This window comes from Ursus maritimus, unplaced genomic scaffold (genome assembly GCF_017311325.1).
Source record: "Ursus maritimus isolate PB19 unplaced genomic scaffold, ASM1731132v1 scaffold_3, whole genome shotgun sequence".
Taxonomy (NCBI): Eukaryota; Metazoa; Chordata; class Mammalia; order Carnivora; family Ursidae; genus Ursus; species Ursus maritimus.
The window spans coordinates 2,763,463-2,791,424 of record NW_024425563.1 but is presented as its reverse complement, the minus strand read 5'-3'; the positions used below and the strand labels follow the sequence as shown (position 1 = coordinate 2,791,424).

The following is a 27,962-nucleotide window of genomic DNA, read 5'->3' as shown; positions in this document are numbered from 1 at the left end:
TTAAGGACTGAGCCACCCAGGCGCCCCAAATCTTAAAAAAAAAAATTTCCCTTTAGAAAAAGTTGGGTTTTTATTGTTGAGTTTGAGAGTTTTTAATATTTTTGCATGCAGGTCCTTTATTAATAAACATATACTTTGCAAAGATGTACTGTTATTTTGGCTTGTCTTCATTTTCTTAATGATGACTTCTGGAGGATAGAAGTTTTAAATTTTGATGAAGTCCAGATTGTCATTTTGTTCTTTTACTGATTGTGCTTTTGCTGTCACCAGTATGTCCTTGCTTGACCCAAAGATCACAAAGATTTTTTTCTGTGTTTTTGTAAGGAATGGATCCAGGTTCACTTTTTTCCCCCTTTCTTCTTTCCATCCTTCTCTCTTTCTCCTCCCGCCCTTTTTCTCCCATATGGTAATCCAATTCTTCTAGTACAATTTGGAAAGGCTGTTCTTTGAATCTTTGTAAAATATCAGTTGTCCATGTATGTCCAGGACAGCTGTTCTGTTCCATTGGTCTATTTGTCTATTTTTATACCAACACCACAGTTTTCATTATTACAGCTTTCTAGTAATTCTTAAAATCAGATGATGTTAGTTCTCCAACATGTTCTTTTTTCAGATTTGTTTTGGTTATTTTAGGTCCTTTGTATTTCAGCATGAATTTTAGAATCACTTTTTAAATTTCTACAGAAAAGTTGCTAGGATTTTGATTGGGAATGCATTGAATCTATAGATCAATTTGGGGAGAAATTGACATTTCAGTAATAATGAGTCTTGACTCGTGAACAGGATCTCTTGATGTGAGAACAAAGGCAAAAGAAATACAGAAAAAATTAACTCCCCTTACAACTTGCAGCCCATTGACAAGTTCCTGGGATAGGCAGGGTGACCTTCCTCGAGGAGCTCGGCCACCTCAAGATGAATACTTTGCTGCAGGCGAAAGGCAGCCTTAGCTTGACATTAGCCTGACCTCCAGGATCCTGTAAAAGTCTTTTTGGAAATTTCCTTTATCTCTACCTCCCCCCCAAAATATGTGTTGGTGGCATCCTCCAAGCACATGGCCCACCAGTACACATCTGAAGAGTCTCATGACTGTGGTTTTCCTAGACAGTAGTAAGTGGCCCTTTCCTAACAGCAGCTAGCCCCTCGAGGTCCTGGAAACCTTGCTTCCAAATTCCTTAGAGACTTATGCTCTCCCTGACCCCCTCCCAACTTGAAAGTGTATAATGGGCCACTCCTTGCGACCCCAGTGCAGCTCTTTCAGCGCATGGCTCCTGTCCCCGTGCTTTAATAAAACCATGCTTTTTGTACTGAAGACGTCTTAAGAATTCTTTCTTGACCCCCAACTGCAACATTTCACATCACTGTCGCTTCATTTACTTTATGTCAGCATAGTTTTCATAGTTCTTAATGTACTGATCTTTAAACATCTTCTATCAAGTTTATTCCTAGTATCCCATATTTTTTATGTTACTGCAAAGTTTTGACTTTTAATTCAGTTTCCAATCGGTCATTACTTGTATGTAGAAAAACTCTTGATTTTTTAGTATTGATCTTATGTTTCTCAACCTTGCTCAATTCACATACTAGGTTTAGTACTTTTTGAAAATAGATTCCATATGATTTTCTAAGAAGTTGATCACGTTTGCTATGAATAAAGACAGTTTTACTTGTTCCTTTTCAGTCTGGATTCCTTTCATTTCTTTTTCTTGTCTGGTTGCACTATGTAGAGCTTCCAGTACAATGCTAATAAAGTGGTCGAAGTGACGATCTTGACCTTGTTCCTGATCCCAGATTGAAAGCATTCAGTCTTTACCAGTATTCTTTCTATTAACTGATTTCTAGTTTTATTATATTTTCGTCAGAGACTATGCTTGGTGTGATTTTGTCCTTTTTAAGTTTATTAAGAATTGTTTTATGCCCTAACGTATACCGTCGACTATTTTCTATGAACACGTGAGAAGAATGTCTATTCTGTCGTTGGTTGAGTGTCCCGCATTTGTCTTTTAGGTCTGATATCCAATATAATCTCATCTTAATGATTATATGTGCAAAGACTCTGTTTCTGAATGAGGTCACATTCATAAGTGGGGGAATAGGGAGAAAGGACTTTGACATGTCTTTTTAGGGCATGCAATTCAGTCAGCTACACAGAGTCAGCTAGCAACAAATTCCTCCTGTTTTTGTTTATCCGTGAATATATTTCACCTTAATTTTTGATATTTCTGCTGGATATAGAATTCTTTGAGCACTTTACTTTGTATAGGTCTCTGACAGCTATGTGTCTGATGAGAATCACCTGTTAACCTTACTTGCAGTTCCCTTGTTAAGTGATGAGTTGTTTTTATCTTGCTGCTCTTAGGGGCCTTTCCTTGTCTCTGAAACATTTTGACTAGGGTGTGTGTGTGTGTTCTACCTCAGGTTTGTTGGGATTTCAGGATTTATAGATTAATACTTACTAATAAATTTGGGAAGTTTTCAGCTATTATTTCTTCAAATATTTTTTCTCTTTCTCCTCTCTTCTCATACTCCTATTACACATATATTGGTATGCTTAATGGTGTCTCACGTTTCCCTGAAGCTATATTCATTTTTCTTTATTTTTTTCCTTTTTGATCTTTGGATAGGATAATTTCTTGATCTCTTTTTAGGATATAGATTCTTCTGTCCGTTTAAATATACTGTTGAGCCCCTCTAGTGAATTTTTCATTTCAGTTATTTTTCAATTCCAGAATTTCTTTTTGATTCTTTATAATTTCTACTCATATCATTTATTTGATGGAACAGTGTCATCATACCTTCCTTTAGTTCTTTTTTTTTTTTTTTAAATATTTTATTTATTTATTCAACAGAGATAGAGACAGCCAGCGAGAGAGGGAACACAAGCAGGGGGAGTGGGAGAGGAAGAAGCAGGCTCATAGCAGAGGAGCCTGATGTGAGGCTTGATCCCAGAACGCCAGGATCACGCCCTGAGCCGAAGGCAGACGCTCAACCGCTGTGCCACCCAGGCGCCCCTACCTTCCTTTAGTTCTTTAGTCATGTTTCATTTAGCTCTTTGAATGTACTTACAACAGATTTTTCTGTTAAATCTAACATCTGGTCCTCTCATAGACCGTTTCTGTTGCCTACTTTTTTTTTCCCAGTGGGATATGGGTGATGCTTTTCCTCTTTCTCTGTATGTCTTGTACTTTCTTGTTGGAATTTGAACATTTTAGATAATGTATTGTGTCCACTCTGGGTGTTGACCTCCCTATCTCCCACCCCTGGGCTTATTATTTTTACTTGCTTGTTTACTTGTTGGTGATTGGCTAGGTTGTTCAAGTGAAGTCTGTTCCATCCCCCACTCTATTTTGGGTTGTGTGAAACTTCTGATAGCACTCCTCAGAGGCCACAGCCTTGGGAATGTAGTCACTCTGGGAGAGTAGTGAGTTGGCTGGGTTCTTTTCTGAGTGTCTCTCTCTGATCACACCTTTAGCAATGTCCTGGGGTGTAATTTGCTTTGTAAATTGATCCAGTTAAATTCAGGCTCCTTTGGATGGTATCTGGGGTGAGTGTTTGAGATCCGTTTTAACTTAAGAGAGCCCTTCCCACCTGTCTTCCTATTTCTCTCTCGCATGGTAGGCAGCCAGAGAGAAGTTCAGTCTTTATGTTCATGATTGAATTGTCTTTTGACAATTCAGTTCTTACCTCCAGTGACTCTTACTTTCTTTCCCTTTACCTCTCTCCACAGTTTTGTTTCTGAGAGTACCTTTTGGCTAGAATTTTTTTGCATTCTGTTCCGTGAAGTTGGCTCATCTGAGAGAGTTTTGGAGCTCTGTTGGTCTAAGCCTTGCTTTTCTCCTTGGGCAAACCGCGAGTCACAGCTCTTGTGCTGTGGGTGGGGACAGTGGTGTACTTGTCTCTCAGTGACATCCTCGCTTTGGGAGCTGAGTGCCTGGGTGGTGGGGCTGGGGCGGGGGGGTGGAGTAGCTCTAGGTCTCCTTGTCCTACGTGTCTCTCCGTGCGAAACCCCATGGATTGGGTTAGGAGCTGTATCTGGGCCTTGGGGCCTGGATGGAAGGAAGAGGGGAGCTCCTGCCTCTCAGTGGCACTCACCCAGAACTTAGCCCAGGCCTGTGCACCAGGGACAGGATGAGGAATGCGGAGGTCTGAGTTCTTAGCTGCGCCAGTCTGGAGTAGAGTTGAAGCCCCACTGAAGTGGGAGGGAGAGGAGGGAATAATAGGTCCTGGTTCAAAAGCCACAGATTCTTGCAGCTGTTCTTTGAATAGATTTCTTGGAAAAGTGTTTTTCATTTGATGTATGTCTTTAGAGTCAGTTCCAGAGACCTTAAATGGTCATGTCATTAAAAATAATAATTTTCAAAAATATTTCAATAAAAATATTTTCCATCAGGGAGTGGGGTTGGTGGTGCTCCCCGTGTCGTCATGCTGGTCGTGGAGCTCCTCAAGGATACCAGTTTTCTAGTACTTTGTTCTTGGATTTTTTTTTTTAAATCATTTGTTCTGTTTGGAAGTGTGTGGTTGGAATTGGTGTATTATTACCTTATTAGAACTCTTGCTAGTTTCTAGCCCTGGGCTGGGATTGTTGGTGTTTATTGTCTGACTCCCCTCAGTAGGCCCTCTCTGGGGAGCTGTCTGTCTACCGCTGCTCCTCAGGCCTCTGGCTCGCGTGTGTATCCAAGAGGAAAAACTCCCATTCTAATTCTGTTTTTCCTGATAACATTTTTTTAAAAATGAGATACACACTTGGTGTGGGGAAGACGTAAAATGTCTTACTAATGATTTCTGTATTGGTTACATGCTATAATCTTTTGGATATGCTAGGTTCAATGAAATATGTTGTTAAAATGCCACCTGTTAAAGTTTCATTCTTTTTACTTTTTTTTTTTTTAATTTTATTTATTTATTTGACGGAGATAGAGACAGCCAGCGAGAGAGGGAACACAAGCAGGGGGAGTGGGAGAGGAAGAAGCAGGCTCACAGCAGAGGAGCCTGATGTGGGGCTCGATCCCAGAACACCGGGATCACGCCCCGAGCCGAAGGCAGACGCTTAACCACTGTGCCACCCAGGTGCCCCCATTCTTTTTACTTTTAAACGTGGCTAATAGAAAACTTACATATGTGACTTGCATTTTATTTCTGTTGTTCAGCAATTCTCTGTTATCTCTACTTCCCCTAAAGAAGCTCTTTGTTTTCTGTGGTTAATTTGGAAAAATATAAAGATTGGAAAAATATTATAAAAGTATCTTTAACTTTTAGTAAAGCAGTAATTTTCCCCTTTCATGTAATTGTAATATAAATACTGAAAAACTTCCTTCGTAAGGAAAATATCTTATTAAAATTTATGATTTAAAAAAAATTCTAGTTAGTGATTTTTCATGCCTAATAGTGTTCGGTAGCTTTGTACTTAAATTTTCTTTAACTTTTCTTTTGAGAGAGAGAGCGCGTGCAGGTGCACATGAGTGGAGGTGGGGAGGGCAGAGGGAGAGTGAGAATCTTAAGCAGGCTGTATGCCCAGTGTGGAGCCCGCCACAGGGCTCCATCTCACAACCCTGAGATCATGACCTGAGCTGAAACCAAGAGTCAGACGCTCAACCGACTGAGCCACCCAGGTGCCCCAGCATTTATAATAGTTGTGTGTGGAATTTCTGTATTTATTTATTCATGATGAGGTAGGGCCCCCTAAGCCGCTTCCCCGCTTCAGGGGGCCTGGCATGGAAACTTAATGGAGGGCAGGAGATTCTCAGTGTGTTGGGGGAGGAGTTGGGCAAGGACTCCTCAGCAGGGCCTCTCTCTTCCTCTTGTGCCCCTGCTAGGTCCAGGGGGCTCTTATTTCTCAGAGGCTGTGTATACCGTAATGTCCACCACTCGGTTGCTGTGGTCAAATTCATTGTCATACCAGGAAAGGAGCTTGACACAGTGGTCATTGAGAGCAGTGCCAGCCCCGGCATTGAAGGTGGAAGAATGGATGTCAGTGTTACAGTTGCAGGAAACAACCTGGTCCTCAGTGGAGCCCAGGGTGCCCTCGAGGGGGCTGTCCAATGCCTGCTTCACCACCTTCTTGATGTCATTGTTTTTGGCGGCTTTCTGAAGGTCAGATCCATGGCTGACACGTTGGGGGTGGAGACAGAGTAGGCCATGCCAGCGAGCTTCCCATTCAGCTAGCTCAGGGGTGACCTTGGCTACAGCCTTTGGTGGTGCCAGAAGCAGCAAGGATGATGTTCTGGGCAGCCCCTCGGCCATCAAGCCATAGCTTCCCAGAGGGGCCGTCCACAGTCACGGATGACCTTGGCCAGAGTGGCCAAGCAGTTGGTGGTGCAGGAGGCATTACTGACAGTCTTGAGGGAGTTGTCATACTTCTCATGATTCATGCCCATCACAAACATGGGGGCTTCAGCAAAAGAGGTAGAGATGATGACCCTCTCAGCTCCACCCTTCAAGTGAGCACCAGCCTTCTCCGTGTCCCCAGCGGACTGCACAACATACTCAGCACCAGCATCACCCCATTCGATGTTGGTGGGATCTTGCTCTTGGCCGATGGAGATGGGCTTTCCATTGATGACAAGTTTCCTCGATAAGCCTTGACTGTGCCGTTGAATTTGCCATGGGTGGAATCGTAACTGGAACGTGTAGACCTTCACCGTTGTGTCTGGGGTGCAGCTGACACTGCATAAGAAGAAGTGGCCATCTGTCAGATAGTAAGGAGCAGAGAGCCAGAACTTTTACATTTTAAATGTTACGTCAGGAATCCTTAAAAGGAACAAGTTGTTTCAGTACACATCTTCCTCAGCTTACGGGGTTCTGTCCTGGTAAGCCTGCTGTAAGTTGAAAATACTGTAATTTAAAAATGCGTAGACCTANTGCTGAACATGATATTATAGCTTAGCCTGGCCTACTTTAGGGCAAAATCATGTAACACAAAGCCTATTGTATAATATAATGAAGTTGACTGTGTTATGTAATGTGTTGACTACTGTACTGAGAGTGACAGAATGGTGGTGTGGGTAGAGATGGTTGTTAGTGTATTGATTGTTTACCTTCATGATCCCTTTGCTGCTGGGACCTGTGCCTGTTGCTGCTCACTGCCCAGCATCATGAGGAAGAATCATACCGTGTATTGCTAGCTTGAGAAAAGACCCAAATTCAAAATTTGGAGTATGGTTTTTACTGAACGCATATTGCTTTTGCAGCATTGTAAAGCTGAAAATCGTAAGTTAACATGTAAGTCAGGGGCCGTCAGTATTTGAATATCTGTGTCTGTTTTAATTTAGTAAGACTGACTTTCATGGCCTGTCTTTCACAGATGATGACTTTGACCAGTTTGATAAGCCCGGTGCAGAGCGATCTTGGAGAAGAAGAGCTGCAGACGAGGACTGGGACAGGTACGGAAGATGGTTACTTGTAGTCCGTGCTCATTTCTCTCATTCTGCCACTTGGCTCTGCAGATACATATATGTATTTTTTAAGATTTTATTTTTAAGTAATCACACCCAGTGTGGGGCTCAAACTCAAAACCCCAAGATCAAGTGTTGTGTGCTCTACAGACTGAGCCAGCCAGGTGCCAGTATGTTGGCTCCCTGATGCTCTTTCCCAAGTGCGCCTGTCCCTGCTCGGCTGAAGTGAGGGCAAGGGCAGGCCTTCCAGGTAGAAGGCTTTCTGGTGGGCTCCAGTTCTAGGCCTGTATGTCTTTAGGGCCCTGGTTGTCCGTTCTGTCTCTGTTTTTGCACAGTGGTGGTGTTGATTTGGTGGATTCCCAGAGGTATCATTGCCAGGGTTCTTTTGTTCTGTGGCCTACCCAATATTTGGCTAGACTTTAAAATTTTTGCCAATTTAATATGTGTATAATAGTATCTCACTGGAATTTAAATTTTTATTTCTCTGATTACTGGTGAAGATGAAAGTATCTTTGGGGACACACACACATGCACTAAAGGTGTTAAAAATGTTCATAGTCGTGATAAATGTCAGTTCCGTATAGTGATTACTTCTGGTGAGCAGCTCTAGTAGAAGTTCGAGGGATGTGTACTGGGAGAAGTACATGGGGGCATAGTCTGGGTGGTGGGGTTCTCCGATGAGGATTATTCTTCACACTCTTTTTCTTTTTAAGATCTATTTCTTTTGGAGAGAGAGCTCGGGGGAGGGGCAGAGGAAGAGGGAGAGAGAGAATCATAAGGCTTCATGCTAGTGCGGGTCCCATGCAGTCCTCCATCTCATGACCCTGAGACTCACGACCTTAGTGGAAACCAAGAGTCAGACGCTTAACCAGCTGTGCCACCCAGACACCCCTACGTATTTATTAAGATCTTAAATATTCTGTGCTGAAAATGTAAAAAAATTACCTTGTAGTTGCAGTCAGAAAATCTAATAATAAAGGTAAATAGATCTGAATAAAGAACAACAATGATCTTCTGCAGTAAAAAGAATTACGTGATTGCCGTTTGAAAACTGATGCTCCAGGAGTTTTACAGAATAATCTACATTAAAAATTATATACATTAAAAACTTAGAGCCTACATAAAGATAATTATTCTTTAGTGGCTCTTAGGCAGTCTATAAAAATTACTTAGAGCTTTCAACAAAATCTCCTGTAAGAGAAACGCCCCTGCTGGAAGTATTGATAAGTAGTTGTGTTTCAAAGATTGTGATGGGGAGGTGAGTAAAAAATGTGTTTTAGTAGTTCACTTACCGTTTGGATTTTCTCTTCTGTCGGTTGTCTATTCATATCTATGTGTATTTTTCTTATGGCTGTTTGTCTTTTCCTTATTGGTTTTAGGGATTCTTTATGCTTTCTGCAATTTATTTATTTATTATTATTATTTTTTAAGATTTTATTTATTTATTCGACAGAGAGACAGCCAGCGAGAGAGGGAACACAAGCAGGGGGAGTGGGAGAGGAAGAAGCAGGCTCATAGCGGAAGAGCCTGATGTGGGACTCGATCCCGGAACGCCGGGATCACGCCCTGAGCCGAAGGCAGATGCTTAACCGCTTTGCCACCCAGGCGCCCCTGCAATTTATTTTTTGTACTTGGAGATATCTCCTCCCAGTCGATGATGTGCGTTCCTTGAAACAATAGCCTTCAGGTGGATTTTTATAAATGATCAAATGTATAATCTTTTCATCTATGGCTTTTGTTTATTTTTTTATTAAAATATGAACAGTGTCCTTTGGAATCATTTTCAGACTTGGAGGAAAGTTGCAAGAGTGACACAGACACTCTTATGGGCCCTCAGACTTCCAGTTGCTTCTTGCCACGTCCGCCTGCTGTCCTCTGTGCCCTCTGCGCACCCGCTCACTGAGGTCCCCCCCTTGCCCTGCTGCGCAGTGGTCTGAGGGCATCAGGCCCTGTGCTTCCCATGTGCCTCAGCATGTAGTTTTCCTGGTGAGCTTCCCAAGAACAGGGGCATTCACTGGATCATTTCAAAATCATGAAGTTAACAAACACAGAATTGTGTTTTTTAATCTACAGTGGTTATTCAAGTTTTGACAGTTCTCCCAAAAATGTGCTTTATAGCCAAAAATGAGTTTATTTTTTTCTGGTTCAAGTTTCTGTTCACGATCATGCAGTGCATTTTGTCCCCTCTTTATACATCTGGAAGAATTATGTATCCTTGCCTCTTAGGCCTTTGACATTTTTGAAGAGGACAGGCCCTTTATTTTGTAGACTCCCCTCGGCATGGATTTGCAGGTGTCTCTTCAGAATAGATTTAAGTTGTGTATTTGGTCAGGAATACTCGTTGGCAATGCTGTAGGCTTGCCGAGGGCATCACTTAACGGAGGTGTGTGATAAAGGTGTTTGCCACTTTCTGTCCTTAAGAGATTTTTCCCTGCCCTGTGTTCTGGAATGTTTTGCATGTTCCTATGAAAATTGTGAAATGTTTTTATTTTTTATAGTTAAGATCTATAATTTGCCTGAAATTGATTACATTGATTGATTTTTAACTTATTGAGAATTTCAAGCAAATGTGTGAATAGACTGCTACAGTGTACCCAGTGTACCATCATTTAGCTTCAACAGTTATTGGTTGGTATAAAGCCAGTCTTGTTTTATCTGTTAATTTGTAACGCTCCTCATGTCACAGACATAAGTTCATCTGAAAATATTTCAGATTGTATTTCTCTAAAAAATAAAGGATTTACAAAGACAACCACAACAGAGTTATATTTTGAAAAACTCCCTGGATGTTAATGTCTTATTACTGACTGTCTCATGTAAGTTAAGTATCCGTGTATCTCACACACACACACACACACACACACACACACACACAGTGTGGGTATGGGTCTGTATGCTCTTTTATAGTTTGTGGAGTCCATAGTAGATCCCTTGATTGCAACTGATGGGTAGGTTTTCCAAGTGTTGTTTCATGTGTAGGTTTTCATGCATCTTTTTTTTTTTTTTAGTTCTCTGCAACTTGCTGAAGAAACAAGGTGGTTTGTCTTGCGGAGTTTCTGCTTTTGCTGGTTTGTCCCCTGGAGTGTTGATGTGTTCTTTCATCTCTTGCAGTTTCTGTAAATTGATAGGTCTAGGAGTTGATCTAGGTTTAGGTTTGAAAATGGGCAGGAGGATGGATGATCCCAGTTAACTTCTGCAAACTGTTTGTCTCCTCTGAGGTACTAAATACGTACTTGATTGTTTACTTTTATTTACCGGTTTTCTCCAAAGGTGAGTTTTATTTTTGAATCCTTTCCAACTCATAGATTTAAATACTGCATATGTATTTTAATTCATTGCAGTTATTTTTATTAACATTTGAACCGTTCCTCGGGGCGCCTGGGCAGCGCAGTCGTTAAGCGTCTGCCTTTGGCTCAGGGCGTGATCCTGGCGTTCCAGGATCAAGTCCCACATCAGGCTCCTCCGCTGGGAGCCTGCTTCTACCTCTCCCACTCCCCCTGCTGTGTTCCCTCTCTCGCTGGCTGTCTCTCTGTCAAATAAATAAATAAAATCTTAAAAAAAAAAAAAAATTTGAACCGTTCCAATATCCGCTCAGTGGGACTTTCAGTTGTCAAGAAGTAGTTGGCTTTCTGCTCTCACGGACATTCTCGTCCTCCCTGTTGTGAATGGCAGCTGTCCCAGCATGATTTACCAACAGGCGCCTCCTTTCTTCTTTCATTTTCAGTGCGTGTTTGCATATGGAGGTTCTATATCTTGTGTGTTTCTTTGATATTTTAAAAACATAAAACCACCTCCTCAGTGTACTGGATAATAGAGGGAGAAATTTGAAAGTTAATGAGAAGAGGGAGTCAGAAATTGTTACGACCAGCTCTTGCCGCGATGCTGCATTAATGGTGTATTTGAAAGAACCTGGTGCCGTTGTTGAACCAACACCTGAAGTTCTTAAGTTTCTTTTTTTCTTTTTAAAGATTTTATTTATTTATTTGACAGAGAGAGAGACAGCCAGCGAGAGAGGGAACACAAGCAGGGGGGTGGGAGAGGAAGAAGCAGGCTCCCAGCGGAGCAGGGAGCCCAATACCGGGCTGGATCCCAGGACACTGGGATCACGCCCTGAGCCGAAGGCAGACGCTTAATGACTGAGCCACCCAGGCGCCCCTGAAGTTCTGAAGTTCTGAAGTTTCTTTTGAAGGATGTGCTTGTATCAATCTGTATCCATGCAGGAGAAAGACCACATACTCGAGGCTCCAACTGGAAGTCCTTTGATGCCGGGCTCTGTACGGGAGGGTGTTACAGAAGCAGTAAGAGTTGCTTGGGTGTCAGGGCGTAGCCCGAGGCCTTAGGGGAAAGAAGTGGCATCCTAGGGCCGGTGGGAGGTCTCAGTGGTAGCAGTAGGTGGGGCTGGACTGTGTAGGTGTCAGGGAGGGGGCAGTCTCTCTCCTCCTGGTTGGTAATGTTCCATTGGGTCATCCCATGGGCTAAGGCCATCCAGAAGCAAAGGCCGGGGGAGCCTGCACGAGTCTCCCCAGAGAAAGCTTCCGGAAACGGAGTTGGGAGAGACCAGAAGAGGGTGGCCTGGAGGGGGCAGGCACACCGAGGGAATGGACTGAGTGCGAGGTTTGTTGTCACTTACACTTGGGATTTTGAGAGGCTGCAGCCACGTGGCTGACTACAAAATACTTGTTTCCTGGAAGTGTCTTTCTTTGTACACCTGTTTACTAGTAAAAGTATACTTGCTGTCAAAGCGCTGATTGTCCCTAATGTTGGTTAAGAAACAGCTGCCCAAGAGGTGCTTCTTCCTCATGTGGTGATGGTGGGGGAGAGCCTGAGGGTGTCTTACAGTTGAATACAGGGAGTCTCAGTCCGTCCTGTGCTGCTCTCCTTTCCTGACACAGCTGCGGTCATCCGCAGAGGCGCTGAGGCTCAGCTCTTTGCAAGGACTGGATTGGACTGGTCACTCCCATGAGTTCATTGTTGTTTTTGGTGACAATTGGTGTGATTTGGGTAGTGCTTTATATTGTATAAATTTCTTTCCTTTTGTGTACATCTTTTGTAAGGATCCAACTTGTTGATGACAGTAGGGAAGTACAGTTACTTTCTGGGTGGGGTTTGTGCGTAGTGGTTATAGGACTTGGACCCTGGTGGAGCTAGAGTGTCTCATGGTTTGCCTGTTGACTTTGACACTTCCTAGCTGGGTGACCTTGAGCCAATTACTTAACATCTCTGTGTCTTTGTTTTCACATTTTAAAATGGGGGATGATGTAAATATCTATGTAATGGGGTTGATGTGTCAACAAAAAAGCTACTACACGTGAAGCACTTAGAATGGTTCCTGAAGTAATATACTCAGTAGAAGCTCACGACTTCTTGAGCTGTCATTTATGTCTCTTCTGGTTATATGGACCTCATCCTTCTGTCTCCCGTCCTGCTTTCTGATTTCATGCTGTTGTCTTTGTTAGTCAGGGAAGCAACTATTCTCCATCTCTGTACACTCCACTCATTTATAACTGTTAGTTTTCCTTTATCTTCTTTTAAAAAATGCTTTTCTTTAGGAAAAATGTGTGGTCGTCAAAGACTGATTTCCTCTGTATAGATCCCTTGTTAGCAAACAGTACAGGTAGTTTCTAGATTTTTGCTTGTCTATTTACCAGCACCTTTTTGTATTCTGGTTTTAAGAGTTCTCAGTATCCCCTGGGCAGGTGGTGTTACCTTTTCATTTTTGGTTATTTAGAGTGATGGCCTAGCGGGGGTGCTTGTCTTCAAAGGGTCGAGTGTCCTGGTCGTCTAGAATCAATTCTCAAATGGGGTTCCTGTCAGTATGGTGACTAGATCCTTTTTTCCCTCACCTATAGAGGATGATTTTAACACTGAAGATGCAGACATTGTATCTGAAAGCTGATTAGGTGATTTGTGGAAATGTTGGAAGAAGTTACATGTTATTCTCTGATAGCTGTCTTAGTCATACAGGTCTGTGAAAGATCTACCCCGTGGGTAACCTCTTGTCCTGGGTCTGTCCATGCTGTTTGACTTTGGGCCATTTATTTATTTATTTATTTATATATATATATATATATATTTTTAAAGATTTTATTTATTTATTTGACAGAGAGAGACAGCCAGCGAGAGAGGGAACACAAGCAGGGGGAGTGGGAGAGGATGAAGCAGGCTCCCAGCAGAGGAGCCTGATGTGGGGCTCGATCCCAGAACGCTGAGCCAAAGGCAGACGCTTAACGACTGAGCCACCCAGGCGCCCCCTGGGCCAATTATTTAATCTCTTATTCTTGTTTTCTCTATCTATAAAATGAGGGTGTAAAGGATTTAATAGGGTAATAAGATAACAAAAAGGTATTCAGTGCATGAATGGAAAGATTTGTCGAGTTATTTCTAGTTCTAAAATGTGGCATATAGAAACGGGTGTTTCTGTCATAACTCCACCACTAGGTGTTTCTGTATATTCTGGTATTCCGCAAAGTAGCAGACTTCAAGTAAACAAGGTTTTCAGATAAAGTTGTGCCCAAAACCTACAGAAATTGGTAAGCAGAGTGCTTATAAAAAAGAGTAACAGCCCTAATAAGGATATTGGTGCATTTGCACCTGGAAGCATAGTCTGATTTTCTCCTTCTAGATGTTGTCCTTAAAAGGCATATTTGTTCTTAAGACATTGGGTTCCCCAGCGCTGAGAATGTAATTCAGTGGTAGCCTCTTCATCAACCACAAAACCCCACAAAAATAGATAAAGTGGGAAATTTCTTTAGCTTTTTGATCTGGTAAGGGTTTTGAATTTGTGATGTAATCTGTTCCTCGTTTGCACTTCAGAGCATGAGCATGCTGACAAAACATTTCAGAGTACTGATAGGACTTCCATGTTTACAAAGATAACTCTTAGTCACGATGATGTACTTGTGTGCTCTCATCAGCATCGTTTTTTTCATCTTGGTTTTGCAGTTTGATGAGTGTCAGATGGTCTCTCTCAGTGGTTTTGGTTTTAATTTTCCTAGTTCATGATGTTGGACATCTTTTCCTATTTCATGATAGGTTTTTCAAGGCAGGAGAAAGCCTAGATGTTACCTATTGTAGTTTCTTCCTTTACTGACTACTGAACAGGCCCAGAGAAATAAAAGATCTCAGATTGAGGTAAAAACTGAGATCAGAAGTCTGGTGAGAGCCACCTCCTCTAGCAGAGCCTCCCTCTCTTAAAAGACCACATGTTCCCTGTATATTTGAAAATGTTCTCATTATTAATAAAGCAAAAGGGAAGCATAGCAAGTTTCCTGAAGCAAGCAAACAGGACAGTACCCAAACCCCGAAGTCCTGGGGAGATTTCCCAGGGATCTGCAGACTTTCCAGTGTTGTAGGAATAATGCATTGGCATGTCTTTTTTTCTTTCTCTCCAGCGAACTTGAAGATGACTTACTTGGAGAAGATTTGCTGTCTGGCAAAAAGGTAAGAAATCGAGGTCTTTCTGAAGCCAGCCTCCAGCTGCTTCATTGTACTGATCATACAGGAATATATCATGAATGGGATGTGGTACTGTAAGTTTGGGTGCGGGTTACAGTGTTGTGAATCGAATTATCTTTTAAATGCACAGAGAGCTGACGTGTTTAGTCTGTTAGTAAGTTCTCCAGTAACTTCTTCCTCAAGTGATCAGTCCTTTGATGCAAATATTTTAGTTCTCACTCAGTCCAAGGCACTCAGGTGTTGAGTTTGTGAAAGCAGCAACATAAAACTACCACTCACTCACAAGAAAACTAACATTTGGAGGCTAGTAGTTTGCATTCCATTTTTGAAAGTCTGGAGATAAGCTCAAAGGTAGCTGTACTGAAATGTAACACGCATTCAGATAAATGAGACTTAAAGTCTAAAACAATATAGGTTTCTCTAAATCTTTGTGATCAAGCAAAACTTTGCAGTAATTAACTCTGATATGTGTATATCTATGTGTAATGTATGTGTATGAACAGTGTAAAAACACTTGTTCTTAACTAAGTATCAAGGTAGTTTTTTAATGCTTATTTTTTTAAAGTCTTAAGATTGTGATGGCTTCTTACTGTCCATAGTTATTATATGTAAGCTCATTATACTTTTAGGTGATAAGGTCACGTCCTTTGTCTAATTTATTACATCTGATTATATTTTCCTTTTAATATCATTTATAATAAAGCTAATGAAGATCTTGTAGTAGGAGAGGTACCAGTGTTGCCATTTACTTGAAACTTCCTATGTTGCATTATTAGCTTTTTTGCTAATACATGAACTTGTTACAGGATTCTCTTGAAGCCACTTTCCTTTCTCTTTCCTGTTTCTTACTGCATCACTGGCCCTCAGGTGGCCTGGCTTCAGCCTGCCTCAGCCTTTCTTCCTTTAAGTGGGTCTCATCACCTGTCACTCTCAGTAAAAATTAGTTGAGTTCCCTGTAGATCCACTTATCTCATGTAAGTAAATGGGGAAACATCAAAATATTGAAAGTGAGAAGAGATGGCCCCTCAGCCCGTCCTTGTGTGAGGGGCTCATGCTCCGGTCTCAGGGTGCCCTGCATGTGTCGTGTGATTCGGGCTGCAGGGCTAGTCCTTCCTGTGTCATGGTCACAGGGAAGGTGGTACTGTTTTCTTGATGACTCGGTGATAATTACTTCGCACATCCTTGAAGTGCTCTCAGTGTACCTGGGAGTTCACTACCCTAACGTAAATGTGTTTTTTTCCTTTGTAATTATTTAAGATACTTTAGTGAAGAATACCAATTAGATGTTAAAATGTTTAAATGTAGTAAGATATTTTTTACTTAAGTTGGATTTCTATCCTTGGCAAGCCTGGGGAGCATAGTTTGTCCCGTGTCTCTATCAGGATGTTCTGCCAGCCCTGATAATTTTTTGGTGTACATTTGTCCCCATCTTGTAAAAGCTTTGGTCAGGTCTCTTACCAATAAAGATGGAAAAGCATAGTTTGGTTTGGATAGTAATGCTGACTCTTCTGGGGAAGTAGGCTCTCTTTCTCTTACTGGACTAGTTAATTGGTGTGTTTCCCATGGAGCAGCCTGCAGCCTCTGCTCAGTGGGAAGGCCCTCACCCACCTTGTGCAGTGGTGAAGTCGCTTTGTCTGGACAGAGGCTCCTAGGCTGAAGGGTCAGAGGGCCGCACAGCCACATACTGAGAATAGTGACAGCATCAGACCGACAGGAGCAACTCGAGGACATGCTCAACAAGGGAAGTTGTGAGGGTGAGATTTTAAATACAGGTGAAAAAGGAAAGGTTGCAAACTCAAGATGAAGCATGCTGGCATGACCCAGACAGAGCCTTGAGAAATGGGGGAAGCTTGGTGCCAGTTGCCTGCCAGCGCATGACCCCCTCTTCAGTTTCTCTGTTTTACGGCAGCAGCAGCAGCTATACTGCCGGACAGGTGCTCTGTGCCAGTTCCAGATCTACCGCAGACGGTCCACCTTCTGGGGAGTCCCGGAGAAGCTTGCTTTTTCTCTCATACTTGGGTCTCTTCCGGGAGAGGAATGACCTGTCTGTGTGGTAAGGTTGGGAGAAAGGATTTCCGTAGTGTTCATTGCCACTTTCTCTTCCTCTCTGGGCTTGTGTTTGCTGCTCTTTTCTGCAGACCACCCAGAACAGGATCCTCCCTGGTGACTCCACCCTTGCCTGAGGAAACAGTTCACTTCAGTTCTTTGGAATGTGGTTGAAAATCAGTTTTTGTCTCGGAGATTGAGTCTAGCTCCGCATCTCCACTTTATCAGCAAAGTGGTATCTTGGTCAGCTGCCTCCTGTGTATGTTCCTCTTCACATTCAGAATTGATACGGGAGGTTGAATCCTCAGAATCCAAAAGTAAGATCTGATCACCATCAGGGCCCACCACAGCATACATTCCTTTCTGTTTGTTTGGTGAATTATTTGTTCACTGATTTTTGAGGAGTCCTTAAAAGTTTAACTAAAAAACTCAAGCAGCCTCTTACTGAATGAAATTTGGCTTTCATCGAATTGTTAATTTTTAAAGATTTCCTGTGGTTTTATTTAATAAATTAGACAGCTAAATTTAGGCAGGCCTGGCTCATCTCCTTTAGTAGAGGACAGATTATGTGGGCAACGAAGCAAAACTTTATTTTGGCCTTGTTAAGCAGTCTGTTTCTTTACATACAGATCCATTCTCCTTTCTTCAAGAAGACTACATGGTCTGTGTTATGTTATTGTTATTATTATTTTCGTAGGCTCCACACTCAGCGTGGAGCCCAGCATGGGACTTGAACTCATGATCCTGTGATCAAGACCTGAGCTGAGATCAAGAGTCAGATGCTTAACCGACTGAGTCACCCAGGCGCCCCATGTTATATTATTTTTATCTTTTAATGTCAGCCACTAAGTAGAGTCCCTTGAGACCAGTAAGAACTAATAAGGTTCATATTTTTTGGCTTATATCAAAAATACTATAATGAAGAATGAATAGATAAGTTTGAGAGATCTGTTTTTATAAGCTGTAAAATGCCAGGAAAAGACTGCTTGTTCGTTTGTTTCATCTTTAAGTAGAAAATGAAGTCTTTCTCTTTTTCCTTTTTCTACTTTTTTCCTAATATGTGTGTGTTCAAGGGGCCTCTCTTGGAGGGGGGTATGGTAATTTATATATACCGTGAAAGTAATTTGAATAGGGAGGAAATTGTGAAGGACCTCCCTGTGTAAGTGTACAATACTGGTATGTATTTAACTTAACAAAACCTGGAACTATAGAAAGTTGAGCAGTTGACAAAATCACTAGGCTTCCTGTGCCTACTTGTGCCATGAATGCACAGGACTGTTGAGAGCAGGGGTGGGGGCCTGAGCTAGGCATGTTTATTTTCATGTGTCATCTCTATTAATAAACCGAAGTTTGTTTTAGTATCTTACCATTTCAATTTGGTGATCAAGTTATCTAAAATCTGCTTCCTTTTTTTTTTTTTTAATTTTTTTTGTTTGAGAGAGAGGGGGAGAGAAAGAGAACTAGTGAGCACATGCATGAGTGGGAAGGAAGGGAAGAGGGAGAAGCAGACTCCCCACGGAGCAGAGAGCCTGACACACGGCTCCAACCCAAGGACCCCGGGATCATGACCTGAGCCAATGGCAGACGCTTAAGTGCCCCTAATATCTGCTTATTTCTGAAATTCTACTTTTATTGTTTAAAAAGTCTTCGGATTTTGGGTACTAACAGTGTTAAAATTAGTCAGATCCTTTTTTTTAAAGTTTTTGTTTTAATTCCTGTTAGTTAACATGCAGTGTAATGTTAGTTTCAGGTATGCAGTGTAAGTGATTTATCACTTCCTTACACCGCCCTGTTCTCATCACAAGAAGTGCCCTCCTTAATCCCCATCACCCATCTCACCCATCCCCCACTCTCCCCCTCTGGTAAGTGTCAGTTTGTTCTCTATAGTGAAGAGTCTGTTTCTTGGTTTGTGTCTTATTTTTTCATTTTTCTTATTCTGTTTCTTAAATTCCACATGAGTAAAATCAAATTTAGTCAAATCTTAAGGATACCATTTTTTTTTTTGTGTGTGTATGATGGGAAAAATATTTGTAGGATACTGCTAAAGGACTCTTTTTCCTTTTTTGTTAGATTTAGAATAAATGTGATCGTTAGGCCTGTTGCTTCTATACTTACTTGACTCTGCATCTGAAAATTTGGGGTCACAAGTATACCATATGTGGAATTTCTCAATTGTTAGCTGTCATATCAAAGTGAGATAGCTTACTGAATGGCACATGCTTTAATAACAAGGTTAGAAGTAATGCAGTCAATGTAATTTTGCATACTTGTAACAAGTCTTTGTGGAAGTGGCCTGCATTAATTAGATTTCTTATTTTAATTAGAATCAGTCGGATTTGTCAGATGAAGAGCTGAACGATGATCTTTTACAGAGTGATAATGAGGATGAAGAAAATTTCAGGTATTATTAGCTCATTAAAAATTTTCTTTAACTAAATTGTTAGTAACTAATTTATAATTATAATGGAATATAATTGATAATGGGTATTGTATCTTCAATATGATTTTATTTTAAACAGGATATTAATATAACTCTCTTATGTGGAAGCCATATATATTTTTGTGTAAATAGGTATTGGTCTTGTATTTGATGACCTCTGTAAGTTCTGTTGAGTACAGATTATGAAAACTCAGTAAAGGTATGTACTGCTCTTCTAAAGAATTCCTTTATCTGGATGGGGGCGATGGCCTCAGGCCCTTAATACTGTTGGCTGCAGTTTGATGTTGCTCCTTTTGTTATTTTAGACCGTTTTTATTTATATGAAATCTGTTTACTGAATTGCCATTTTGGAAATTCCTTTGGACTGTACTTTATATTTTTTAAAAGGTTTTATTTATTTATTTGAGAGAGAGCGAGAGAGCCTGAGGGGTGGGGTGGAGAGGCAGACGGAGAAGTATACCCCCTGCTGAGTAGGGAGCCCCATATGGGTATCCATCCCAGGACCCATGAGATCATGACCTGAGCAGAAGACAGTTGCTCCAGCAGCCCAGCCACCCAGGTGCCCTTGGACTGTGCTTTAGACTCTACTTGACTATCTGAATGTCATTGTTTTAGTGAACATAGTTATGTTAGTCTTTTTCAGCTGTTTCAGCAAAACAGTATGAACTGGGTAGTTCATAACAAATTTATTTCTCACAGTTTTCGGGCTAGGAAGTCCAAGGTTAAGGTATCAGTGTGGTCAGTTGCTACTTTGTGGTTCATAGATGGCACCTTCTTGCTATGTCTTTACAGGGCGGAAGGGGGAGGGGGCTCTCTGGGGCCCTCTCTGTAAAGGCACAGATCCCATTCACGGGGCTCCACCGTTATGACCTTTATAATCATCTCCCAAAGGTCCCACCTCCAGGCACCATCACACTGGGTGTGTTACAGATTCAACAGGATGAGTTTTGGGGGACACAAATAACCAGTCCGCAGCAATTGTGAATGTCTTTTTGTTGTTGACATAGCTCCATTATAAGAGGAAGCGGTATTTTGTATACTCTGGTAGGTGGAGTAATTTTTTCAGTGTTGTGAAAATTTAAAGAGACATCTCTCGGTTATAAATGAGGTTAATAAATATGCCATTTATTATTGAACTACAGATTTGTTCTTGTTTTTTTTTAAAGATTTATTTATTTATTTATTTGACAGAGATAGAGACAGCCAGCGAGAGAGGGAACACAAGCAGGGGGAGTGGGAGAGGAAGAAGCAGGCTCACAGCAGAGGAGCCCGATGTGGGGCTCGATCCCATAACGCCGGGATCACGCCCTGAGCCGAAGGCAGACGCTTAACCGCTGTGCCACCCAGGTGCCCCTGAACTACAGATTTGTAACAGGTTTTCTAATTTAAGATGAGTTTTATGGATAGAAAATACAGTTTTAAGTTAGTTTTTTCTCCCAGTTATTTAAGTTACCCAGTTCCATTCTTTGACATCATTATTATATTTTGGTCTGTTAAGTTTGCCCTCGAAATACAGCAGTTTGGAGTTTACAGCCAAGTAATGTCTTTAAGTCTGTATGGTGCATTCAGGTTCTTGTTAGGATTAGATATCTAATTGATATGTGTGCACTTAGGTTTTTCTGAAAAATCTTGTGCTGTAAGTGTTGCTATCTTGCAGCTTACTGTTAGGCATGTAGCTGTTGTGATTCAGTGGGTGGAATAAGATTTTTTGTGTGTGTGGTTTTAAAACTGTCTTAGGTATTTTACTCAGAAATTATAAACCAGTTTTTTTGAAATTGGTGATTAGTACAAATTTTATTTATTTGAATATTGAAATGTATTTTCACACAGATTTTTAATATTTTGATTTTTTAAATAGGAGTTTATAATTTGCATTGTAGATTTAAAAAGAACAAATTGTTCTAAAATTCAGTCTCATTTTCTGTTAATAGAGTAATACTCCTCTATTTTTACGTCGGAGTCTTAGAAAACAGATACCACCACCCTTTTCGTTCTGGAAGTTAGAATGAAATATAGTCTATTTGTTTTCAGCCCTGGAGTTTTGCCAGACTTGTTTCCCATCTGGTTGATCTGATTCTTTTGGGCAGATAACCTGCAGCTGGTGATGTGCGGGTGCCGTCTGCGTTCGGAGCGTGGGGTGCAGGCTCACCGTGGCACGCTGAGCTCTGCTTTCCTCGCAGGTGGAGTGATGGGCGTTTATCAGTCGTCGGAACAGCTTTTCACTGGTCATGGTCTACGTCTTTGTAACAGTTATGCAGGTAGTGACTTAATTTTGAACTTGATTCTAATTGGGCACCTTTCTTTATATTTTTGTTCTCTTTAGTTCTCAGGGTGTCACAATTAGCTTAAATACCACATCTGGCATGGTCACATCATTTGAACTGTCTGACAACACTAACGACCAGTCTGGAGAACAGGAATCCGAGTATGAACAAGGAGAGGATGAACTTGTTTATCACAAATCCGATGGATCTGAATTGTATGCTCACGAGTACCCAGAAGAAGGACAGTATGAAGGCCACGATGCCGAGCTGACAGAGGACCACATGGAGTATGTGGAGGAGCCGGAGGAGGAGCAGTTGTACAATGATGAAGTGTTAGACATCGAGATCAATGAGCCTTTAGATGAGTTCACAGTGAGTCTTTTTCCTTTGTATGGCCAAAGATAACATGGCTGCCTGGGCATAGTTTTCTAGACTGATTTGAAATCTATTTCCCCTCCCTCGGGAGGGAGGGAAATTAGACCTTATTATCACTGTCTGCCAGTTTCTTTATCTGAGCTATGACAAAGTTTGTGTTGACAGCTTGTTTGGCTGGAGGTAATGCCCCTTTGTTATTGTGGGAGGCTGCGCGGAATTGTGACCTTGAGGATTGCACCTTAAGGAAGAAAACAGCTTTGTGTGGTGGAGATACACTGTCAATTGTTAGAAGTACTTAATGCAGAGCTTTTATCCAGGCTTTAGACAAGATCTGATAAAGTCCTTCCAAGGTGAAAAGATTATTGACCTGCTAAAGACATCTTTAAGGTGCTAATATTCCAGAGTGATTGATGTCCTGTTCATTCATCCTTTTTTGTAACTGAGAACCGTCTAAACATGAATAAAGAGATTGGAGGTTAGTTTTGGAAATGTCACACATAATTTGTTATCTGTAATCAGGAAGCAGAGATTGTGCTGATTTCTATTTCAGAAAGATGATTTTGATAGGTAGCTATTTTTAAAGTTGAACTGTCAAGAAAGCAAAAGGTACTAGTGAAGATTGCTCATCTGTCTTAATGATTCATCATTAAAAGATACTTTCTTTTAAAATACGCACTTAATGAAATTTGTGTGGGAAGGACGTGATATTCATAGTAGAATCTTCGGATTTTCGTGGCACTGTAGTTCCACTGAGATGCATTGTCCGCAGTGCTGCAGGGCTGGGTGGAGGCATGCAGAGTTAGGGATAATAGCTTTTTGCCTTTAACTAATGTTTTTATTCAGAGGAAGCTTGGTTTTGAGAAAAAATTTCAAAATCTGAATTTTGGTCACTGGTCATACATATATAAAAATGGGAGTAATTTTGAAAGGCATTGTTTATGTGGAACTTTAGAATATTTAGTTCTAATCATAATTGTGTTTATTTATCTCAGTAGTTATTTTTAAGATTTGATTCATTTTGAATGCTTTCTCTTTAGCAGATCTAGTAATGAAAAAATGTCATTTTGGTAAATGGAGTCATGTAAAAGGCCTCATGGCTACTTGGTCTTTTGTTAACGGCAACGGTTTGTTTTGGTAATAAATTCTTCACGGTTGTGGACAGGCTCTCTTCTGGTTCACTGGTGTGTTTGTATACTGTCTGAAAGTGGGATACTATAAATTTAAAATGATTCTTAAAGATTAAACCAAGATCTTTTAAAAATGTACCTAGTTATTCCTTGGTTAGAGCATTTATTCTTTCTCCTGTTCATCGGTAAGAGAAGACGATTGGTTAATCACATGCGGGTCCTTTTCCCTTGCAAATTCAACAGTTCAGCACATCTTTACTGATGTCCAGGCATCGGGGGCACCAGTTTTGCTAAAACATGAGACATGAGGCATGGCCCCTGCCTTCTGTGAACTTAGAATTTGGTGAAATAGATCAGCGTGAAAAGCACTAGTGTGCCGCATAGGAGGTGTTTCTCACCGTGGCCTTCTGGCCTACTTTGTTGTCCAAGGAATTCTCATAGGTCGGGACCTTCCGTCCCTTGTGTTCCATTGTCAAGCTAGAGGTTACGTTCAGGCTCCTGGTTGTATAAAATCCAACTTTGTTATCTGACATCTGTGGTCTCAGAGTCCGGTATCCAGAAGAAAAACAGTGTGGCAGTTCAGTAGACTTACAGTACTTGCCCACGTCAAAATGAATTTTTTTTTCTGAATTAAAAAAAAAGCCTTAAACAGTTTTGCTTAGAATTTCTGAAAGTGTCCTGATATTTTCACAGGGAGCTGTAGACTTGAGAGGTGAGGCGAGTGACCCGCGAGCCGCGTCCGCTCGCCTCCGCACATCTGGCTTCATAGCCCTGGCCAGTCTTACTCTCTCCCCTGTTTGTTCCGGATCGTTGGTTTCTTCACAGTTCCCACGGTGGTGGAGTGTACCATTACCTGTTCTTTGGACGGAGGAGAGAGCTGGCCTCCAACTGACGCACCCTGCTCCGGCTCTGGGACGGGTGCACCATGAGGGAAGTAGTCAGGAGAGGACGAGCGAGCGCACGAGTCGATTGTGCCCCTGTGTGTCCCAGGGGCGTCGTAGTTTGTGGGATGGTTTATCTCACTGTGCTTCGTGTCCTAGTTAGGAACTGTTAACGTGTCCTCTCAAGCTGGAACCCAGCTCGGTGACACCCGAGCATGAGCACGTTCTGTCCATTGGGGCTCACTCCTAAAATTGCGTGGACGGATTTTGCGTGTAACGGGGAATGGAGTCGTAAAGCCACAGAATTTTACAGTTGCAAGGGACACTTCTACATAGGAAGAAGCTGAGGTCCACATTTAAAAGTTGGTAGTAGAACTCCATTGTTCTTTCCTGTTACACTCAAAAGTAGGCCTTGGGTTTTGTGAATTTCGCCAGTCCTGTTCTTGAGAGCGAAATGGGAATTGATTTAAAAACTTGTAGTCTTGTATTAAGAGACGATTATCCCTTATTATTCGACAAAATATAAGAAAATTGTCAGGTGATGTATACTTTTAAGCACAATCTTTTCAGGGTTTTTAAAATTACCACAGATTGTGATTTCATAAAACATTGTTCTGTAAAAACAATTTCAGATTGGGTAGCAGATTTTTGTTTCTTGGGGAGGACCCAGTGGTATAGACTATTCTCCATTACATATTAACTGAAAATTTTGATTAGCATCGTCTGGCCTTATTTGAAATCCAACAGTTCTGCTAGTGAATTGTGGGTAGTGATAGTTTCTCTTTTTGATGCGATGGTTTCATCTGGAGAGTGAGATACAGTGAGTTCAGATAGCCTTGAGAGACATTTGTGGGACCTACGATAGTTTGTCACCTTGAGTACAGCTGGTTTCTTTGGGGGTTGTAGGTGTGGCTTCTGTGGCCCGTACTTGCTCAGGTTCTGTACGTGCTCCGTCTTGGTTGCTTGTCTTGTAACCAACCACTGTTCATTTCAGCCAGTGCGGGGAGATGCTGGCAAGTTCAGCTCCCCCACGAAGGATCAGATGTTCTTATTACTGGATGGTATTATCTGTAGGAACCCTTCCTTCTCTTGAAGTTGTCTCTAGCCAGCTTGTCTGCTTCCTTCCATTTGCCCTTCAAGGGATGTCTGCCTGCTGACATGCCCCTCACATTTCATACAAACCTGGAATCACCCTCTGATTCACGGGATGGGCTGATGGAGAAGCAGATTCTAACATGATTTTTAATAAAGCTCCTGTGTTGAATTGAATGGCTTATACTTTCATTGTCTTTTATTGCCGTAAAAATGGTGCACGTCGGGTGTGACTGCAGCTCCCTCCCTGCTGCTGAGCTGCACTGTGGGAGAACATTCTTTTGAGGATTGCTTTTCCTTAGTGCTAGTTGTAAGAAGAGCTATTTATCAGGGCGCTTGGGGGCTGAAGCAGAGCTGTGGCACTAACCTTAGCGATGGGGCCAGCATACTGCACTCCGTTCTCATTAACACAGGGGAGGCCACATTCGATGTGCGTGCTTCGTGCTTTCTGCTTCGTCGGGTAATTGCCATAGTCACATTTGCTAAAATAATGAAGCATGAGTCGTGAAGATGAAAAGTGCTTTCAAAAACCTGACGCTCTATGAGGAAGACTTATTTTCTCTTTAATGGCTGTTAGGATGAAGAATACTTGCAGGCTTGTGGGCAACAAGGGCTGCAAGAGCAGGAAGACTGTGTTGCTGAAGATGAATTAGATGAGATTACTGACCCCCAGGTTGCTCCTGAAACTGAAGAGGTATTTGTTCGTCTTTTAAAGAGTCCAAAATTTGGTGGTTTTTTTTTTCTTCCAGATTTAAAATGAGCATTTTTTTTAAGCATTAGTGAAAAGTTACTGCATCTCTTCTTTCAACTATGAGGGCAGTAAAAAGCCTGAGCTTTCTAGAGTCTTTGGGCAATGAGTTCTGGTGAGCTGTGATTTCCACATAGCTGTTTGCCCTTTAAGTGTTAGAGTATTTTCAGTGTTTTATGGGGGCGTGGGTAGAAATCTTTTAAAAATGTGATGTATGTGTTAGTGCTTTGAAAGGAGTGCTGTAATCATGTTAAATTAGTTACCATTTGTTAGTTATGACCATTATTAAAAAAACACTTCCGGGTTCCTGTATTTAGGGCTGTCTTAGGTGTTGTTTTTTTTTTTTTTTTTTTTTTTTTAAGGATTTTATTTACTTATGTGACAGAGAGACAGCCAGCGAGAGAGGGAACACAGCAGGGGGAGTGGGAGAGGAAGAAGCAGGCTCCCAGCGGAGAAGCCCGATGTGGGACTCGATCCGGGATCGCCGGGATCACGTCCTGAGCCGAAGGCAGACGCTCAACGACTGCGCTACCCAGGCGCCCCTAGGGCTGTCTTAGGTGTTAAAGAAACGAGGGTGGTTGAGAAGCTCGGCCCCTGTACTGAGGAACGTGCTGCTTAATGCAGGAGAGGGAAGACGTGTGGGCAAGTTTCTGTGATGTAAGCCTAGGAGAAGTGAAGCTTGCCCGCAGAGGCTCCAGTCCCTGCTTCGGGAGCTCACGGAGCGGCCCTCTAGTTGGGAGTGGGTCTTGGAGCGCATGGGGAAAGTGGGTGGGGGGGCGTTGAGGCTTTGTGGAAGAGGTGATCTGTGGGCTAGTCTGAAAAATAAATGTCGTTTGGATGAATAAAAGTGGTATGAGGCATAGAGTCCATTTTCCAACCTTAGAACTTGTGTGGTGGGCCAAGCATGTAAGCTGTAGTCATTCTATAGCCTTAGAATTTGTTGGTTTAAAAACGGTTTTTCCTTATTAATGTTCTTTTCCTCAGTAATTTCCTTTAAAAATCACGAAAAGCAGTATTCCAGTGGCGTAGGTCGTTTACTTGAGATACTTACGCCAGTGCTTTAGAAACTCAGTATACAGGTCATTTTGTTTACTCTTACTTTTCCCTGACACAGTGCTGTGACAGAGTGCGTCGACATACATGCTGTGGGCAGACGCTTTCCAGGACAGATCCTTTCTCCTCCCTAATAAGCTAAATTTGATTTTTCTTTTTGTGCTTTCTGTCTCTTACTATATGAAATAATTTGAAACTTAGAGAAAAGATAGAAGAATAGTACGGAGAATTCTTTACCCAGATTCTCCAGTTGCAGAAGGAACCAGGATAAGGAACCAAGACAAAGCTGAAGAAGATGTTAAATTAGAGATGGTTCCCCTCCTTACGATTACTCTGTGCCGGCAGTAACGAGCCACTGTCCCAAGGAGCCGCTGCCCCGAGGTTCACTGAAACCAGAGTTGTGTGCAGGTTTGTCCTGTAGCGCTCCGCCTGGCCTGGGGCCTGGAGCACGTCTAGGTCATAGCTGTGAGAGGCTGATTCAGGCAGAAGGCATCTAAGGAAAACTCTTAAGAAGCTATGAGGGAGAGAAGGGGAAGGCGCAGATAGGGCGCTGCAGGGTTTGTTCCCAGTGGTGAATAGTTGAGAGGGAAACCTGTTAGTTCATGTCCTGCTTATTAGTGTGTGGGATTTTGAGTTTGGAAAATTAATTTCATTGATACTTGTCTGTAATTTATTCTTTTAGTATTTTAGGTAATAGTCTCTTTACCCTTTGATAATATTATTGTGTTTATAGGATACTTTAGAATGAGGAAAGGTCTAATGATCTCTGGAGATAAACATTTTTTTGAGTGAAGCAGTCAAAGAAAATCAGGTGTTACCCTTGCTTAGGTGCCTTCTGGAAGTGCCTTCTGGGTCTGACTTGTAGATCTAGGTATTTCAGACTTTCGATTTCTGAACTGTATTCATTAAAATATTAAAGCAAAAGTGGTTTATTATTTAAAAAAATGTAATCTTGTCTTCCATTTTCAAGTATCTTCTGGAGAAAGAGATGTCTTTGGAGGAACATTAATGATCGGACCCAGCCTCAAAGGAAATGAACTCATAACATGTGTGTGTTAATATGACAGAGTATTGTAGACATACTTAGAAAGGA

At 41.8% G+C, this 27,962-nt stretch overlaps 1 protein-coding gene across 1 annotated transcript in view; it reads left to right on the top strand.

Moving 5' to 3' along the window:
* The window catches only part of RBM33 (RNA binding motif protein 33), a 130,689-nt gene that overhangs the window by 18,087 nt on the left and 84,640 nt on the right, over window positions 1-27,962 (top strand). Inside the window, exons 2-6 of the mRNA XM_040643761.1 lie at window positions 7,298-7,376; window positions 14,780-14,828; window positions 19,214-19,290; window positions 21,653-21,965; window positions 25,646-25,762. Coding sequence (XP_040499695.1) covers window positions 7,298-7,376; window positions 14,780-14,828; window positions 19,214-19,290; window positions 21,653-21,965; window positions 25,646-25,762 — 635 coding nt within the window. The remainder of the gene's footprint in view (window positions 1-7,297; window positions 7,377-14,779; window positions 14,829-19,213; window positions 19,291-21,652; window positions 21,966-25,645; window positions 25,763-27,962) is intronic.